Source organism: Schistocerca serialis, chromosome 6, assembly GCF_023864345.2.
Source record: "Schistocerca serialis cubense isolate TAMUIC-IGC-003099 chromosome 6, iqSchSeri2.2, whole genome shotgun sequence".
Classification (NCBI taxonomy): Eukaryota; Metazoa; Arthropoda; class Insecta; order Orthoptera; family Acrididae; genus Schistocerca; species Schistocerca serialis.
Genome location: NC_064643.1, coordinates 311,512,203 through 311,530,913, shown reverse-complemented (window position 1 = coordinate 311,530,913; position 18,711 = coordinate 311,512,203). Strand labels below are relative to the sequence as shown.

Genomic DNA, 18,711 nt, shown 5'->3' with positions numbered 1-18,711 from the left:
AATCAGTTTATGCTGAGGGAATTATTTTAGGAAATGAGACACTTGAAGTAGTAGATGATTTTGCTATTTGGGCAGCAAACTAACTGATCATGCTTGAAGTAGAGAGTGTGGGGCAGCGGGTGGAATAATTGGAATAAAAATGTTCCTACTATTTATTTATTTAATGCTGTTGTTTGCCGTTCTGAACACTGGCTCTCTAACTAAAATAACGGCAACCAGAAAGTGATTAGCAAAACGTGAAACCTGTAATTAGAATTCCTAGTGCCCACTTCATCTGAGAAATACATTTATAGCTACAGCTTATAGCTCTGAGGAATTAGGAGATTGTCTGGGATTCATAATCAAAAAACCACTCTCTAAAATGCTCACTATATTCTGAAAGTCACAGACTAAAAAGAATCCACACAATCCAAATACCAGAGCAGTTCAGAGCCTAATGCGCTGATGCAACTGTAACTGTTCAAATTAAATGTTTAAGTGAATGCTCACCGTAATTTGATGATAATGTTCATCAAACGCCACGCTAAATAATGGTAGAATGTCTGTCCCGTGGCGGCACGTGAAAATACGACATACGCAAACCGAAGATAGATCATTAAAGTTATCCCAGAATTAACACTTCACTCGAAAACGATTTCGTGGTTACGCGTATCCCGAGTAACTTATTACGGCATCCAAGGCTGTTTATAACAATGATACCGACGCGGTGCGACTCCCGGCGCAGGTGGTGCGCTAATCAGCGTCTGGAGAGAACTGGGGCCTTTTTTTCTCGTGCAGTGTTCTTACGTATAAAGCCGCGGTGCGGACGGCTAAGGGAACGCCTGATCAAATCCGCTCTCCTGACTAGCTGCTGGGCTAGTAATGCACCACTTTAAGTTATCAAATAAATCATTGCTTCCTTTGCTGGTGGCCGATGAAGCTCTCAATTTAATTGTGCAATCAGCACACAAGTAGGTAATCATGATAAAAGTCTGACGTGGCTAAGTCAAATATTTTGGGCGAAATAATTAATTTAATTACACTACATGCAGTAGACGAGCTCTGAACTTGCTCTTTGGAGATACGCTATAGCTATAGTTTTATAGTTGTTCTGTTGAAACTTCTCACATCTTTATGATTATAGCGGATCTCCCTTCTACTTAAATTTAAACATCCTAGCCTTATTTATTCACCTACTTAATCTATCTTGCTTCCTTATTTCTAAGACAAAAACCAGAAAATCATGAATTTCAACTAAAATTTTAATTTGTGAGATCCAGAATACTGTTTCTACTAAATTATTATGCAAAAGTAATCTAAATATAAATTTTTAAGTTTCTAGCTCTTTTCTGTTGCGCCAATGATTTTTACAGAAAAACATCCAAATTTCAAAAATGGTTAATGTTATTGAACTGATATCCAACACATATTGATTTAGTATTACTCCTGACATGCTAGAAACGTTTCAGGTTATTTACTTGATTTTTAAGGTATTGCGCAACATTTATGACGTCAGTGCTAGTTACAGTGGACTAGGCTGGCACACGATGGAAAGACTGATGTGAATTTTATAAGGCGTGAGTATGCTGCTTCCCTACAAGAGGATATAAAATGTAGATTGGCAATGGAAAGAAAAGTGTTTCTGAAGAACAGAAATTTCTTAATGTTGAGTATAGATTTAAGTGTTAGAAGTTTTTTTCTGTAAGTTTTAGTGTGGAGGGTAACCATGTATGGAAGTGAAACATGGACAATAAACAGTTTACACAAGAAGAAGCTTTTGAAATGTGGTGCTACAGAAGAATGCTGAAGATTAGATAGATAGATCACGTAACTGATGAGGAGGTACTGAATAGAAGTGAGGAGAAAAGAAATTTGTGGTGCAACCTGACCAGATGAATGGATCAGTTGGTAGGACACATGGACACATTCTGAGGCATCAAGGAACAACCAATTTAATACTTGAGGGAAGTGTGTGGGGTAAAAATCGTAGAGGGAGGCCAAGAGGTGAATGTAGTAAGCAGATTCAGGATGATATAGGTTGCAGTAGTTGCTGACAGATGAAGAGGCTTGTACAGGATAGACACTGACATGAAAAAATATAGGAATGAATTATGTTCTCAGATTTAAAATTGTGATTCCATTGAATCATGTCATGAATTGAAACAGAGTATCGTATTCTACAATATGTGACAGAGATAAGAGCACTGACTAGTTCCATTACAATGTCCATCTGTTGTAGAAACAGAGATTATATTTTGAGCTCCAATACAAAGAGGTACTTGGAACAGAATGGTCTCATCCATGCCAACTAATATAGGTTTCTGACATCAGTGACTGAAACCTATCTTGCACTTTCCTCATGTGATATTCTGAAAGCCACAGATCAAGGCAATTAAGTGGCTGCATATTCTTGACTTCTAAAAAGCATTTGACTTGGTTCAATACGACTGCTTATTAATGAAAGTAGGATGATATAAGGGATCAACTGAAAACTGTGGCATGACTGAGAATTTCTTGACAGGTAAGACCAGCATGTCGTCTTGGTTGCTACCCTTGCTGTTGGTGTTGTATATTAATGACCTAGCAGACAGTATTAGTTGTAACCTTAGATTTTTTGTTGATGATGCAAAATGATGCATACGTGTACCTGTACCTGAAAAATGTGTGTCTTTATTCATTGAGATCTTGATACGATTTTAAAGGGATGCAGAGATTGGAAACTTGTTTTCAGTGTTCCGAAATGTAAAACTGTGCATTTTATAAAACACAAAGACAGTACCGATGAATCACAATTGTAATCAGTCAAATCATCCAAATACGAGGGTGTAACAATTTATGGGCATATAAAATGAAATTACTGCATAGGCTTGGTAGGAGAGTGCTGGGAAAATGCAGTCTATTCTTACAAAACAAACCATCCTTGAATTCTGTGCAAGTATGTGGAACCCAGACCAAATAGGATTTGAAGAATTGCACATTTGCTATTGGCTGTACAAATTTTTTACTTATTTGGTGCTGGTTTTGGTCCTATCAGTCACGTTCACAGGAAGAAAAAAAGCTGTATATTAGATTGATAAGCAATTCAACTTTCCATTGGGTAAATTAAAAACCATTGGGGTCATAAAAAATTTACAGGACAATGTATAACAGGCAAAGATTTCGATACCAGTGCAAAATTGACTTTCCTTTTACTACTTTAATGTTCCTTGTCTTTAACCCTAGTTAAATCAATTCTGTGCTGATATTGAAATCATGGTATGTTATATGTGGTTCTGCAAACATTTTATGACTGATGGTTTTTAATTTATCCAATGGGAAGTTTAATTGCATATCCATCTAATATACAGCTGTTTTCCTTACTGTGGAGATGGTCAATCTGGTTGAATGCCTGCTGGAGGAAACAGACCTGTTAGCAAACCCCTCATGTTACCATGTGAACATACTGGCCAGTTATTTTCCTTGTGGCCAATATAAATACGGCTGTCCAATGAATGATAAGTCAGTTCTGTGCTCACATCTGATATTGTTGATATTGTTGATTACTGTGGCGACATCATGCTGTTACGTATTGTTGTACTGTGTGTATCGCACATGTCGTGTGTGTGTTTAGAAATGGTCGCACTGTCAAACATTTTGTTTTGGATTTGCTGCTGTTTGGTTATGTTTTTTAATCTTTTTGTATCTTTCATACTGTTGATTAGTTCAAGAATAGTTACGAGACAACTCTGATGTTTTGTGTCCTGCATGTTAAGGTGTTTTCAATTGCAAGCTTGGAACAATTGAAAAAGTCATGTATTATTTGTTATCTCCTGTGGCTGTGAACAATGAAGCTAACACTAATATCGTTCAAGAAAGTTTTTGTGTAGTGTGGTATTAAGTACACACTAGTTCTAATGGTCGAACGGCTGTCTGTCCATCTTATACGTACGAAGTGGTGGCCCCGATGTGATTTACCTGCAGAATATCACTGGATTAATAAGTGCTTGCAGAAGATATAATGGCTGTAAGACTGCCACCTTTCTGGCCACACAATCCAACTTTTCTGGTTTTTGCAGGTGGAGGCCAGTTTTTTTTATTCTGGTTCAACAATACCCCATGGAGGTGCAAGATATAATCACCTCACCCCCAGAGGCTAACTCCCATGACTGTTGAAAGCACAATCGATCTGGCAAGTGTCAGCATCACAAGAAAAGCAAATTTGTCAGGTTCTCACTCAGGAGACATTGGAGACAGAAAGCCTTTGCAGTACTTACAGCAACTAAGAAGCAAAGCAATGTCAGAACAGTTCCAGACAGCTTACTGCACACAATATGGAGCAGTTTTTTTCCACGACCTGTCAAAGCAATTATAACATCACAGTCTGACACACCCTTGGACATAGTAGTAGAGTTAGCCAATAAAATCCAGGATGTGATGACACCGGCCCCTGTCAGCACAATCACTGCGCAGCGCACTAGTGTGACACCAAGTGTTTTGTCTGCAGATTACTACACCTTGGCAGCCAAGGAAGATCTACTGATGCAGGACATCTGTGAACTGTTATCTTGATGTGACTCGAACAATAACACAGGCCGGAATCGATACTGCCAATGCTCGTGCAGCAGGTCATTGATGATCTCTTCTGCAACTGAACCTCAACTGCAAGGTACCTGCTACTATCACTGGAAATTTGCAGAGCAAGTGTGCAGATGCACAACCCCTTGCATTTACCCAAAAGTCAACAGCGATCAGAAGTAGACACCTCTCGTGATTGCTGATCAGTGTCTCTGTGCCTGTTTGTTAGTGATCGGCTGTCAAGCTGGAAATATTTAATAGACACTGCGTCTAATTTGTCCATTTACCCATGAACAAATGTTGAATCACCCATGTTATTCTGTCTGACTGCAACAAACAATTTGGTGATAACAACATACAGCACTCTGGACTTGGAATAGACCTGTGTTTACGACAAGCCTTTGCATAGGATTTTACTGCTCCTGATGTCGCTGAACCTTCCACACCCATTATAATCTACTGGTGGCCATGAAGTACTCACACCTGGTTGACAACATCACGGGCTTAACAGCATCCAGATTTTGGCGAAATGCAGCCATTCATACTGCCAAAGTAACACAGGTGGCAAACGGCGAGTACGCAGAGCTGCTGAATGGGTCTCCGGCTCTGATATGACCCCATGGAGCACCTAAGGAGGTAAGTCATGACACTGTCCACTACACAGAGATGACCATGGTCCCCCACATCTCGCAGACCAAGATGTTTGACTCAAGATCATCTTAAAACTGTGAAAGCAGAGTTTGACAGAATGATTCATGAAGATGTAATGCAACCTTCCAGCAGTCTCTGGTCCTCATCGCCACATTTGGTCCCAAAAAAGGATTGTGCCTGGCAGCCTTGTGGTGACTATAGAGATGCCAGAACAATACCAGACAGATAACCAGTCTCACTGTTACATGTCTATAACTATGCATTGAGTGGTGCTGTTTTTTTAGCATCCTAGACTGTGAAAAAGTGTAAACACAGATCCCTGTAGCTGAACGAGATATTTCCAAGAAAGCGATCACCACTACTTTTCACCTGTCTGAGAGCAAATTTATGACTTTTGGACTCAGGAACACTGTTCCGGCTTCACTTCCTGACTCTGTGCTACAGAGCTTAACTGTTACTTTAGCTTATCTGAATGATATTTTAGTTTCTTTGTCATCAGCAGGGCAACATCAGCAGCATTTAACAGCAACGTTTAAGCAGTTGGAACACTACAGCATCATCTTGAAACAGTGCAAATGTGCCTTTGGCCAACTGCAAGTGAATTTCCTAGGGCATAGGATAACAGCAGCAGGATCACTAAGCGTTAGTAGTTGACACTAACCAGATGGCGATCGGCGCAACATTGCAACAATGATGTAGTGACACATGGCAACCGCTTGCATTTTTCTCGCACAAATTATCCCCCCGCAAACACTGTGGAGTGCCTATGACAGAGAACTTTTGGCTGTTTATGAATCCATAGTATATTTCAGACCTCACCTGGAAGCTAGAGACTTTATTATCCACACCAATCACAAACTGCTAACTTACTCCTTTTGCCAGAACAACATGAAACTGTTCACTTAGGCAACACAATCAACTAATGTTCATCTCACAATTCAGCACAGATGTCCAGCACATCTCTGGCATCGACAATGTGTTGGCTGACTGTTTGTCTCAAGTCAGAAGCATTACCAGCATGACTGATTACGCCAAACTCGCCACTGCTCAACAGAACTATAAGGACTTTTATCAGCAGGAATGTCGGAATTGACCTACAACTTATCCAAATTCCAGGGAACGATGTCAAGCTGCGTTGTGACATGGCCACATCGAAACTGCAGCTGTTCCTACAAATTACCTTCAGAATGGACATCTCCAATATGCTACATGAGTTGTGCCATGCCGGTATTTGATCGACAACCCATGGGTGAGGTGTTGTCTTAAAATGCCAACTCAGCAAGATACACAGCCACATGCAAGCACCATTCGGAAAGTTCCCTATCATGATGGCCCATTTTAATCATGTTCACATCGACATCGCTGGTCCATTGCCATCGTCTGATGGCCAACATTACATACTTACAATGATAAACCATTACACCTGATGGCTGGAAGCTGCACTGGTGAACAACATCACAGCAGAAACTCTGGCTTTTACTTTCATGTCATATTGGATGTCACACTTTGGCTGTTGTTACACATCATGACAGACAGAGGATGACAATTTGACCCTGACCTGTTCAGACAATTTGTGAAGTTTTGTTACACAACTCACCATAAAATGACGAGCTGTCAGCCATCAGGATGGCATCGCTCACTTGAGGCGGCAATAATGTACCATGACAGTGAGTCGATCAAGGCCCTTCCCATGGCAGCATCTACCATGTAGTCACAAGGGAAGACAAGACAGCTGACATTTCAATTAATGGAAAAGTGTCCACTGTTTCTATATATAGCATTAAACTAGCTTACGTCTTCCAAGAACCAATAATACCAGGGTTTCCAAGAATACAGTCTCACCCACCAGCTGCCTCATCACAGCCTCCGTGGTTGCCAGTGCAGAGTACAACAGCAACAGACCTACCAACATATACCTCAGGATCCAGTCACCGCATTCCTTTCCAGCCCACTATTTGGAATAACGCTCCACTTTCACCACGGGGCAACATCTCTCTGTTATCTCAAGATCCAGTCACCGCATTCCTTTCCAGCCCACTATTTGGAATAACGCCCCACTTTCACCACGGGGCAACATCTCTCTGTTATGTAGTGTTGTATCATGCATGTCTTGTGTGTTTGTTTAAGAACAATCACACCATCAAACATTATGTGCCAGCCACCAGAGGCACTTTGTTTTATACATGTGTGTAATGATTTTGTTATCCTTTGATTATGCATTATGAGATAACTCTGATGTTTTTTCCCTGCATGTTAAGTTATTTCAGTTGTAAGCTCAGAATGATAGAAAAAGCTCTGTATTGTTAGCTGCTTCCTTTGGTTGTGATCTATAAAGCTAACATTAATGTAGTTCGAGGGAGGTTTTGTGTAGTTCTGTTGTATTAAGTACACATAGGTTATAATGATTGAACGACAGTCTTCACAGCTTGAACCAATAATTACTATCATCGTTATACTATGGACTATTCAATAAGAACCTCATTGGGCATTTGGTCCTTGTCTCTGATCATGATATGGATTGTGTCTCTTTTTACTCTTGGCCTGCTGACACCATTGTGGTGAAGGTTTCCACTTTACATTTTGTTGTTTACATAAGCTGCTTTGATCTTGTTCATATCTGTGTGTTGTCTGGCATCAGTCAGCCATGTTTAGCTCAGATACCACTTGGTGTTATATTCTCTTCCACAGGTAGCCTGTGCTGCACAGCGTAGCTGTACAGTCTAAGGCATCTTGTTACAGTTCATGTGGCTCCCCCCGTTGGAGGTTCGAGTCCGCCCTCGGGCATGGGTGTGAGTGTTTTCATTAGTCGAAGTTAGGTTAACTTAGATTAATTAGTGTGTAAGCCTAGGAACTGATGACCTCAGCAGTTTGGTCCCACAGTCCTTACCACAAATTTCCAAATTTTACAGGTAGCCTGTCCACCTTGTGGCTTCAGGTTTTTATCTTTTGGGTTCTGAAGCATGTGCTGACATCTGACTACTTGCAGATATAGCACTTGATACAACCAAAACTTGTAGAAAGTATACAATAAAATTATACAGCTAAAGGCAAATATGGAAGTCATAAAATTACTGACAGTCAAGTCATCTGATTAAATGGTCACATACATATTTGTTTGACTCATAGGAAAACATAGTGGTACTGCTAAAAAATGACCTCTGGAGGCAGACATGAATTGTCCTGTGAAAGCCTACTTAATAAAGTTTGAAGGACCTGTTCTAAGTGAGAAATATAGGGATTACTACAACCCTCTATGTATTGCTGTCGTAGGGTCTGTAATATTGGACTAATTACAGTGCACATATAGGTACATAAGCAGTCATTTTCTCTGCATTTCACACAAAAATGGAACTGGAAAAAATATTAACATGTCGGATGACTGGAGTACTCTACTGTGCACTTCACACTGGTTTGCAGGGTATGGATTCAGATGTACCCATGAAACCAAGTCTCTCAAAGAGCTCTCACCTGCTTCAGTTTTACAGACATTTTAATGATCTTGATTAAATTATGGTTGCTCTGTTTATTGGTTAACAGGCCATCTTACCTGAAGATGCTAGATTCCCTCTACATTAATGCAATCAAACTGACTACAGGGTTTTTTAGGACCATAACTATCTCCAACTCTGTGCACAGGCTGCCACTTTCCATGAGGTGGACACTCCTCATGATGTGACAGACCTACAAAATCTACAATAGCCAACAATTACAAGCTCACTCTAGTAGAATCACCCCCTCCCCCTGTTCAGGGTGTGACATTTTAACACATATTTTCAAACTGTTGCAATTGGAAAATGTCAATGTTTTACACCTGCCTGCAGCAAAAGGCTGCTTGGCTCCTTAAGAGGATCAGAATGATTTTAGATCTTATATATTTTGAAAGAGAAAGTACTGCAAATGTAGTTTTCTAATCTTCTGTTCATGAAATGTTTGAGAAGCACAGCAATTTTATTACAGTTTAAACGAAAAGTCCAAAATGGGTGGGAGCACCCTTGATTGCTGTGTGTATTCCCTAGTCATAACCTTAGGATACACCTGTCAGAAATATTCATAATGTACAAGACTGTGTCCTACAAAATCTTTAGTGCACTGGGAACAGACAATGCACAATCAAAGGAGAAATTTTCTTGTAATCAATTTTCTCAGTGTGCTACAGGCATTCAGCGTTTCTATCCAGCAGAGAAAATGATTCATATATGATCCTCTTCTCCTGCTAAATATGCAAGAGAAGGTTATAGTATTTTGTTGGGTACCAGGGAATGATGTGAGGCTGGAAAATAGGCAGACAGACACAGCAGCCAGAAAAATTTTGTCAGAAATGTCCTATGGTATTTAAGCACTGTTTCTTTGTTATGTTACTGTTCAGTCATTAGGTCATGATCCATTGGAAGGATGAGTAGGTGGAAGCCACAGCCTAAAAGCTGCAGTTGAGAAACCAACTGTCTCACCATGGCACTTCTGCTCACAGGAATGGTACAAAGTCATGCTGATCTATCGCTTTACACTGTCTTGTCCACTGACAAATGGCTTTCTGTTCTGAAAAGAGGTCTCGGTTGTTGTGGTGCATGTGATGTACCCATTTCAGTTTTCAGTATTTTATAAAACTACATTTTATATTCTGACAAGAGGACAGAAGCAAACTTAAGTGGGTGCCTGCCCTCGACTTTAACTGATGTTAAAAGAATGTGGTACATGTTTTAAAACTTTGCGAGCAGTAAGACTCCACCCTACACTATTTTACTGTAAATTTTAGCATGTTACAGTGTCGTGAACTTCCATTTGTAGTTATGTGATTAGCCACTCATATGAATCTGGTGTAGCATTTCAGTCTATTTTTTTGTCATCTTCTGAACTAATTTTTATCAGTTTTAAATATCATTAAAATAATCTAACATTTTGGTCCATATGTGCATGCATGTGCATTTTTGTGTGTGTGTGTGTGTGTGTGTGTGTGTGTGTGTGTGTGTGTGTATGTGTGTGTGTGTTTAATGCTTAAGACTCATTGTCAAGTGCCATAAAACCCTTTCAACATCTTCATCATGGAATGAAAGTTCGCAACACAGGAAGGTGATCCAGACTCAAATAGACAGTACTTGTAGGATTTATAAATACTGATACTGACCAGGAGTTGTAGTGAGAATCAGATTTATATGCAGACTGGTTTTCAATTTATTGCTTCTAATGCATAGCTCTGATTCACAAAACTAGCAGAGTTTGTTTTAAGTGCCAAAATATTTTATCTTCATTACTCACATTTGTCTTCAAACTTGTTTCTCTAAGGCTCATCATTAGAAAATCCTCATATTCATTGAAAGTCTCATTCATTTGGTAAGGCCATACTACAGTATGAAAGTCTATTTGAAGGATGTTGATATGTATATTCTGAGCATTATAAATAACATTTCTGGCCACATTGTCAACTTTATCTTCAACCCTGAAGTCAGTTCTCAGTTCTGTGGAATGTCTTGAAGTGTTATTGACAAAGTACTATTTTTTATTTGTTACTGATTTGAAATTGCAGTAGTGCTAAATTTTAAAATGGGATAAATGCTGCTGTACTTTGACATGTATGGTGTTTTTGCTTTAAGGTGACTACATTTATCTTACTTACTTTCACCATTGCAGATAAGAGCTGGCAGTATTGCTGAACACTCCATCCAGCTGTGGAATCTTAGTGGTGTTCCTTCGTGGCCCAAAATAAATGAGCATCTACTTAACATAAGATACCGGGAAGATGTGAGTATGCTTTTACTTGTAGTGTGTGTGGTGAGTGTTAGTGAAATTCCAGAAATGAATGCTACAGGGATAATGGTCAATGGGACTGGAACTTTTGGTAATTAGTAGCAGCTGACACTCAGCATGGTGATTGATTGGTTGTTGTTGTTGTTGTTGTTGTTGTTATCTTCAGTCCTGAGACTGGTTTGATGCAGCTCTCCATGCATCTCTATCCTGTGCAAGCTTCTTCATCTCCCCATACTTACTGCAACCTACATCCTTCTGAATCTGCTTAGTGTATTCATCTCTTGGTCTCCCTCTACAATTTTTACTCTCCACGCTGCCCTCCAATGCTAAATTTGTGATCCCTTGAGGCCTCATAACATGTCCTACCAACCGGTCCCTTCTTCTTGTCAAGTTGTGCCACAAACTTCTCTTCTCCCCAATTCTATTCAATACCTCCTCATTAGTTATGTGATCTACCCATCTAATCTTCAGCATTCTTCTGTAGCACCACATTTCGAAAGCTTCTATTCTCTTCTTGTCCAAACTATTTATCGTCCATGTTTCACTTCCATACATGGCTACACTCCGTACAAATATTTAAGAAACGACTTCCTGACACTTAAATCTATACTCTATGTTAACAAATTTCTCTTCTTCAGAAACGCTTTCCTTGCCATTGCCAGTCTACATTTTATATCCTCTCTACTTCGACCATCGTCAGTTATTTTGCTCCCCAAATAGCAAAACTCCTTTACTATTTTAAGTGTCTCATTTCCTAATCTAATTCCCTCAGCATCACCCGACTTAATTCTACTACATTCCATTATCCTTGTTTTGCTTTTGTTGATGTTCATCTTATATCCTCCTTTCAAGACACTGTCCATTCCGTTCAACAGCTCTTCCAAGTCCTTTGCTGTCTCTGACAGAATTACAATGTCATCGGCGAACCTCAAAGTTTTTATTTCTTCTCCGTGGACTTTAATACCTACTCCGAATTTTTCTTTTGTTTCCTTTACTGCTTGCTCAATATACAGATTGAATAACATCGGGGACAGGCTACAACCCTGTCTCACTTCCTTCCCAACCCCTGCTTCCCTTTCATGCCCCTTGACTCTTATAACTGCCATCTGGTTTCTGTATGAATTGTAAATAACCTTTCGCTCCCTGTATTTTACCCCTGCCACCTTAAGAATTTGAAAGAGATTATTCCAGTCAACATTGTCAAAAGCTTTCTCTAAGTCTACAAATGCTAGAAACATAGGTTTGCCTTTCCTTAATCTATTTTGTAAGATAAGTCGTAGAGTCAGTGTTGTCTCACGTGTTCCAAACTGATCTTCCCCGACGTCAGCTTCTACCAGTTTTTCCATTTGTTTGTACAGAATTCGCGTTAGTATTTTGCAGCTGTGACTTATTAAACTGATAGTTTGGTAATTTTCACATCTGTCAACACCTGCTTTCTTTGGGATTGGAATTATTATATTCTTCATGAAGTCTGAGGGTATTTCGCCTGTCTCATACACCTTGCTCACCAGATGGTACAGTTTTGTCAGGACTGGCTCTCCCAAGGCCTCAGTAGTTCTAATGGAATGTTGTCTACTCCTGGGGCCTCGTTTCGACTCAGGTCTTTCAGTGCTCTGTCAAACTCTTCACGCAGTATCGTATCTCCCATTTCATCTTCATCTACATCCTCTTCCATATCCATAATATTGTCCTCAAGTACATCGCCCTTGTATAGATCCTCTATATACTCCTTCCACCTTTCTGCTTTCCCTTCTTTGACCTCTTGATATTCATACAAGTGGCTCTCTTTTCTCCGAAGGTCTCTTTAATTTTCCTGTAGGCAGTATCTATCTTACCCCTACTGAGATAAGCCTCTACATCCGTACATTTGTCTTCTAGCCATGCCTGCTTAGCCATTTTGCACTGTCTGTCGATCTCATTTTTGAGACGTTTGTATTCCTTTTTTGGCTGCTTCATTTACTGTGTTTTTATATTTTCTCCTTTCATCAATTAAATTCAATATTTCTTCTGTTACCCAAGGATTTCTACTATCCCTCATCTTTTTACCTACTTGATCCTCTGCTGCCTTCACTATTTCATCCCTCAGAGCTACCCATCCTTCTTCTACTGTGTTTCTTTCCCTCATTCCTGTCAATTGTTCCCTTATGCTCTCCCTGAAACTCTCTACAACCTCTGGTTCTTTCAGTTTATCCAGGTCCCATTTCCTTAAATTCCCACCTTTTTGCAGTTTCTTCAGTTTTAATCTGCAGTTCATAACCAATAGATTGTGGTCAGAGTCCACATCTGCCCCTGGAAATGTCTTACAATTTAAAACCTGGTTCCTACATCTCTGTCTTACCATTATATAATCTATCTGATACCTTCTAGTATCTCCAGGATTCTTCCATGTATACAACCTTCTTTTATGATTCTTGAACCAAGTGTTAGCTATGATTAAGTTATGCTCTGTGCAAAATTCTACCAGACGGCTTCCTCTTTCATTTCTCTCCCCCAATCCCTATTCACCCACTATGTTTCCTTCTCTTCCTTTTCCTACTCACGAATTCCAGTCACCCATGACTATTAAATTTCGTCTCCCTTCACTACCTGAATAATTTCTTTTATCTCATCATACATTTCATCAATTTCTTCATCATCTGCAGAGCTAGTTGGCATATAAACTTGTATTACTGTTGTAGGCGTGGGCTTCGTGTCTATCTTGGCCACAATAATGCGTTCACTATGCTGTTGGTAGTCACTTACCCGCACTCCTATTTTTTTTATTCATTATTAAACCTACTCCTGCATTACCCCTATTTGATTTTGTATGAGGGACCGTAAATGATTCCGCCATTTACACTTGCTCCCATCAACCACCACATTTAGTGTCAGCTTAGACTGCAGAGTAAATGCCTTTAATTAGATAGGATAAACTTTTCTAAGAGAACACAGTGAACTGCACAATTAAATACTTTTAACAAATTATATGTCGTGTAACTAGGGCCTCCCGTCGGGTAGACCATTCGCCGCGTGCAAGTCTTTTGATTTGATGCCACTTTGGTGACTTGCAAATCGATGGGGATGAAATGATGATGATGAGGACAGCACAACATCCAGTCCCTGAGCAGAGAAAATCTCCGACCCAGCCGGGAATCGAACCCGGGTCCTTAGGATTGACATTCTGTCGTGCTGACCACTCAGCTACTGGGGGTGAACAACAAAGTATAGAAAATACCATTTGGCAATATTCTGTTGTTTAAAAATTGTACAACCAGAATTGAATATCTTTGCAGATAATGTTAGGTATGGGAAAACTTTTCTCTTTGCTGATGACAGAAATGTTGTATTTACAGATAAACACAAGAACTAATTGTAGAGAAAGAAAATGAAACCCTCAGGAATGTTTACAACAGGTCAATAAATAATAAACTAACATTGATCCTAAAGAGAAAAAGCAGCATGAATTTCAGTTTCCAGGGAGAAAATGATACTATCGCATTAAATGTAAGTGATAATTCCAGAGACCCAAAATATTTTTAAATTAGCATATGGTCAAATAGAAAAATTACTCACCAAAAAGGCAGCAGGAGAAAACATGTAAAAGATATGTTAACACTTGAACTTTCATAGATTATGGCTCCTCCTTCTGATGGAATGACTGAAGGGAAAGGAATAGGAATGAAGGAAAAGAAAATATTTCAAGATGAATATTGTCAGTCACTTGAATTGGGATGAATACTGCTATTATGTACACAGTCTTAATTATAGTATAATTTTTTGTAGATCATGTGCAAAAATATGGCTGCAATGGTATAAGTAATCTCCTTGGTGACAACTATGATGAAGTTAGGGTGCTCATTTGTCCTAGGGTTGAGAATTTTACCCTAAAGGCCAATGAACTTCACTGACAATCAATGGCAGGAGACCAGGCAAGTAGAAACCTCTGCATTGAAGATACTTAGGGATATGTCAAGGTCTGTAGCCAGAATGGACAGAAAGAAGGAAATAAATGAGACAACTGATCATAATAATCAGAGCCCAGGGTCTAGCAGGGGAAGGAATCACTGCAAGGCTTCTCAGGTTGCCATTCAGTGAAATCCTCATAAAACCTCATAAAAGTAATAGAAAAATTAAAAGTGTAACATGGAATATGAGAACTCTACTTAAAGCTGTGAAACTACTATAATTAAGAGAAGTCATAAAACATGCTGAACTAGCATAGGTGACAGGTGTCTCAGAAACTAAATGGGAAGGCTTGCGGGTAAAATGGAAGATCAATTTGACTAACATTTTAATGATAGTCTACTGATGATTTAGCTGAAAGCTTCTCCAGTAGATCTGTCCCTAATACAAGTTTACTTCCCAACAATAAACAGTAAAGATGAAGAAAGATAAAGCTATGTACTGATAAAATAGAAGAACTGGTAGGAACAACAAATAAAAAGACAATATGATGATAGTGGCAGACTTTAATACCTCTTGGTGCAGCCATCACAATTCAAAATTGGATGGCAAATTTTGAATTAAAAACATGGGTAGCAGAGGCAAAAAGACTATTAGAATTCTGTGGAAATATGAGATGGTCCTAACAAACACATGGTTTAAAGTTCCTAACAGAAAAAGGTAAATGCAGGAAGCACCACAAGATTGTGGTAGATACCAAATGAATTATATTCTACTCAAAGATAAGAAAGCAAATAAATCTAGTTATTCATAACCTGATTTTGACACTGATAGTTTTCATATAATAGTTATAGCTAAGTGCAATATTAAGTTTAAAAAAGCAATAAGTACAGTTAGGACTAATGATAGCCTAAAGAATGAAGAAACATCTGAGAAATTCAGACTGGAGATGGGCAAGATATCTCAAGAAACCATAATGAGAACAAGCTCCTCATACAGGGAATGTCGACTGGCCATTGTGTCGTCCTCCTCACTGAGGCATCATGAATAGAGTATGGAGGGGCTTGTGGTCAGCGCATTCCTCTGCTGGCTGTTTTTCCATCTGTCTAGACTGTGGAGCAACTACTTCTCATTCAAGTTGCTCCTCTGTTGGCATCATGAGGCTGGGTGCACCCCAGTCCTTCCACCACCAAATATGCTTGGCAGGAACAGGAATCAAACCGGGGTCCTCTGCATAGCAGCCATCTGCACTGGCCGCACAGCTATGGAGCCAGATGAGGAAACTCTAAGCTGGAAGGAAATTAGATGTTCTATCACTAAAGGAGCACAGAATGTACTGGAGAAGAAGAAATCAAAGCCAAGGAAACTATTGATGATACAAGAAATACTGGGTCTCATAAAAGAACAAAATAGCTTGAAAAGAATACATTTTGGCTGAAAGGCAAAACTCAGAAATGAAATAGCAATTACTCGCCACAAAGAAACAGATAACTGCATCAGACAAATAAGTATGGAGATAGAAGAAGACACTGCAAAAGCAAATTCAGACAAGATGTACTCAATAATTGGACCACTACACTTTGAATGTAGAACTTGTAGCGACATAACATGGTCCAGTTACATTAATGTGACCACTATGTATGTTTGATGTCAGTGTGCAATAACCACTCTCAGACAGCAGGTGGCAGCACTAGCGGTGGGGGGTATAAAATGTGTGTCAGGAAAAGTGGAAAATAGTGCAGTTGTAATGCAGAAATAGAGCGATTTATCTGACTTCCAGAGGGGTGTGATCATTGGCTTTTGGGCCAATGATGGAAGCATTTCCATAGTGGGTAAGTTTGTAAAATGTTTGAATGCCACTATGGTTAAAGTATACCATGCATGGTAAAATGGCACTATCCAAAACTGTCACCAAGGCAACTGTGGTGCATCATTGGCCACACATGACGGGGATGAACGGTGGCTATGGAGATATTTATGGGTGAACAGAGTTGCAACTGCTGAACAACTGACTGCCCAGATGCACCAAGGGGCTACCAGCAGCATCTCCTCGATGACCATTCAGCAATCGTTGCTGTTTATGAGCCTCCACAGAAGGCATATGGCTCATGTATCCAAGCTGACTGTTGCTCATTGGTGAGGAAGGTTGGAACTTGAACACACCAATACCACAACTGGACATCCACTGAGTGGTGACAGGTGGCCTTGAAAGAAGCTCCTTCAGGCAGATGGCCATTAGCACATTCAGCCTTGTAACAATTATTGGAAGGCTCCAGGCCCGAGAAGGCAGTGTTATGGTCTGGGGAATGTTTTTATGGCATTCCCTGAGTGATATCATCATTCTGAATGGTGCTGTGGATCAACAGAAGTATGCATTTATCCTTTGGGACCATGTTTGCCTCTACATATAATTTGTTCTTTCCTCAGCTTGATGGTATCTACCAGCAGAACAATGCAACATGTCACACAGCTCGACGTGTTTGTGTGTAGTTTGAAGAGCACCAGGAATGAGTTTACTGTATACCCCTGGCCAGTATACTCCTCAGATTTAAAAGCAATCAGGATTCTGTTGAACCACCTTGATCAGGTTGGGTGTGCCGTGGATCCCCAGCCAAGAAACCTTGTGGAGCTGACCATGGTACTGGAGTCAGTAAGGGCCCACATCCCTGATGGTACCATCTAGAATCTCACTGATACACTTTCTGAATGTCTGCACTCCAAAAGATGGTTATTCGAATTTTTGACAGGTGGCCACATAATGTAGCTGGATCATTTACTTATAGATGAAAAAGATAACATACTATGGGAACAATTGATCTAGCAATTGAATTTTGGTATATGTTACCTTCAGTATAAACTTGTGTCTATGAATTCTCTTCCAGTTCTTAGTGCTCCTATGTAATAATGCATATCATGTGTTGCAAGAAATAAATGCACTTCTGTACAATTAAGGGACAAGTACATTATTATGTGTTGATTACCGGCCCTACCCATGTAATTGACGTCTTTGACAGTGAAGAAAAAAGTTTCAGTGTGGATAATTTACTTTATGGTCAGTGAAATATGACACCATAATGGAGGAAAATCATAATGTTTCGTACTTCACTGATGCTGAAATTAAAAAGTAAGATTGCCATGAGATTCCGGTTTTGGAGCTCTCTCTCCCTGCAACACAAACTGTGGTTACATCACAATGTAAAGAACCAAACAGCAATACAATGCAAAAGCCTTCATTAGCCTAAGATAAACAGCAGTGCAGTTTTCACACCACAGTGCATTGCATATTTCTGCTATGTGAGGAAGTGAGGTAAGCCAAATAATAATAATAAAACTTACTGTTCAAGTGATTTCTTCTGCACCTTTCTTCTGCACCACACCCATGTTCACAAGGAATAAAATGTCTATCTGTCAGCTCAAGAGGTTTTTCCATACTGCATTTGTAGTTATGACACCACAATTCATGTCTGAACAGTGCAAATTTGTTGATGATCATGGAAAATATTGTCATGCTACAACACATCCCAGATGATCCTGAACGATTTATGTTATTTATCAGCAATTTGGACCAGCAGGCAACTGTATTAATGTCAGCAAGCTTACTTTGACTTCTGTGCTTGGTGGACTGTTCATTTCATTCAGTATGCCCTGTAATTCTTCCTGGCTTTCCACTGAGGATAGCAATGTCACAATGAATCATTATCATTGACATTCTTTCAACCCAAATTTAATTCCCACTACTGGGCCCATCTTTTATTTTTATAATTGCTTCTTCAATGTACAGATTGAACAGCAAGGAGAAAGACTACATCCCTGTCTTACACCTTTTGCAGTCCACACAGTTCATTGTTGGTCTTCCATTCTTACTGCTCCAACCTGGTTCCTGTACATGTTGTATATTACCAG

At 39.6% G+C, this 18,711-nt stretch overlaps 1 protein-coding gene and 1 long non-coding RNA gene across 2 annotated transcripts in view; one reads left to right on the top strand and one right to left on the bottom strand.

The window, feature by feature from the left end:
* Positions 1-18,711, bottom strand: part of LOC126484552 (uncharacterized) — a 98,164-nt gene that overhangs the window by 23,979 nt on the left and 55,474 nt on the right. The gene's annotated exons all lie outside the window — the stretch shown is intronic.
* Positions 1-18,711, top strand: part of LOC126484551 (serine/threonine-protein phosphatase 2A activator-like) — a 340,077-nt gene that overhangs the window by 288,484 nt on the left and 32,882 nt on the right. The window contains exon 7 of the mRNA XM_050108109.1: positions 10,810-10,920. Coding sequence (XP_049964066.1) covers positions 10,810-10,920 — 111 coding nt within the window. The remainder of the gene's footprint in view (positions 1-10,809; positions 10,921-18,711) is intronic.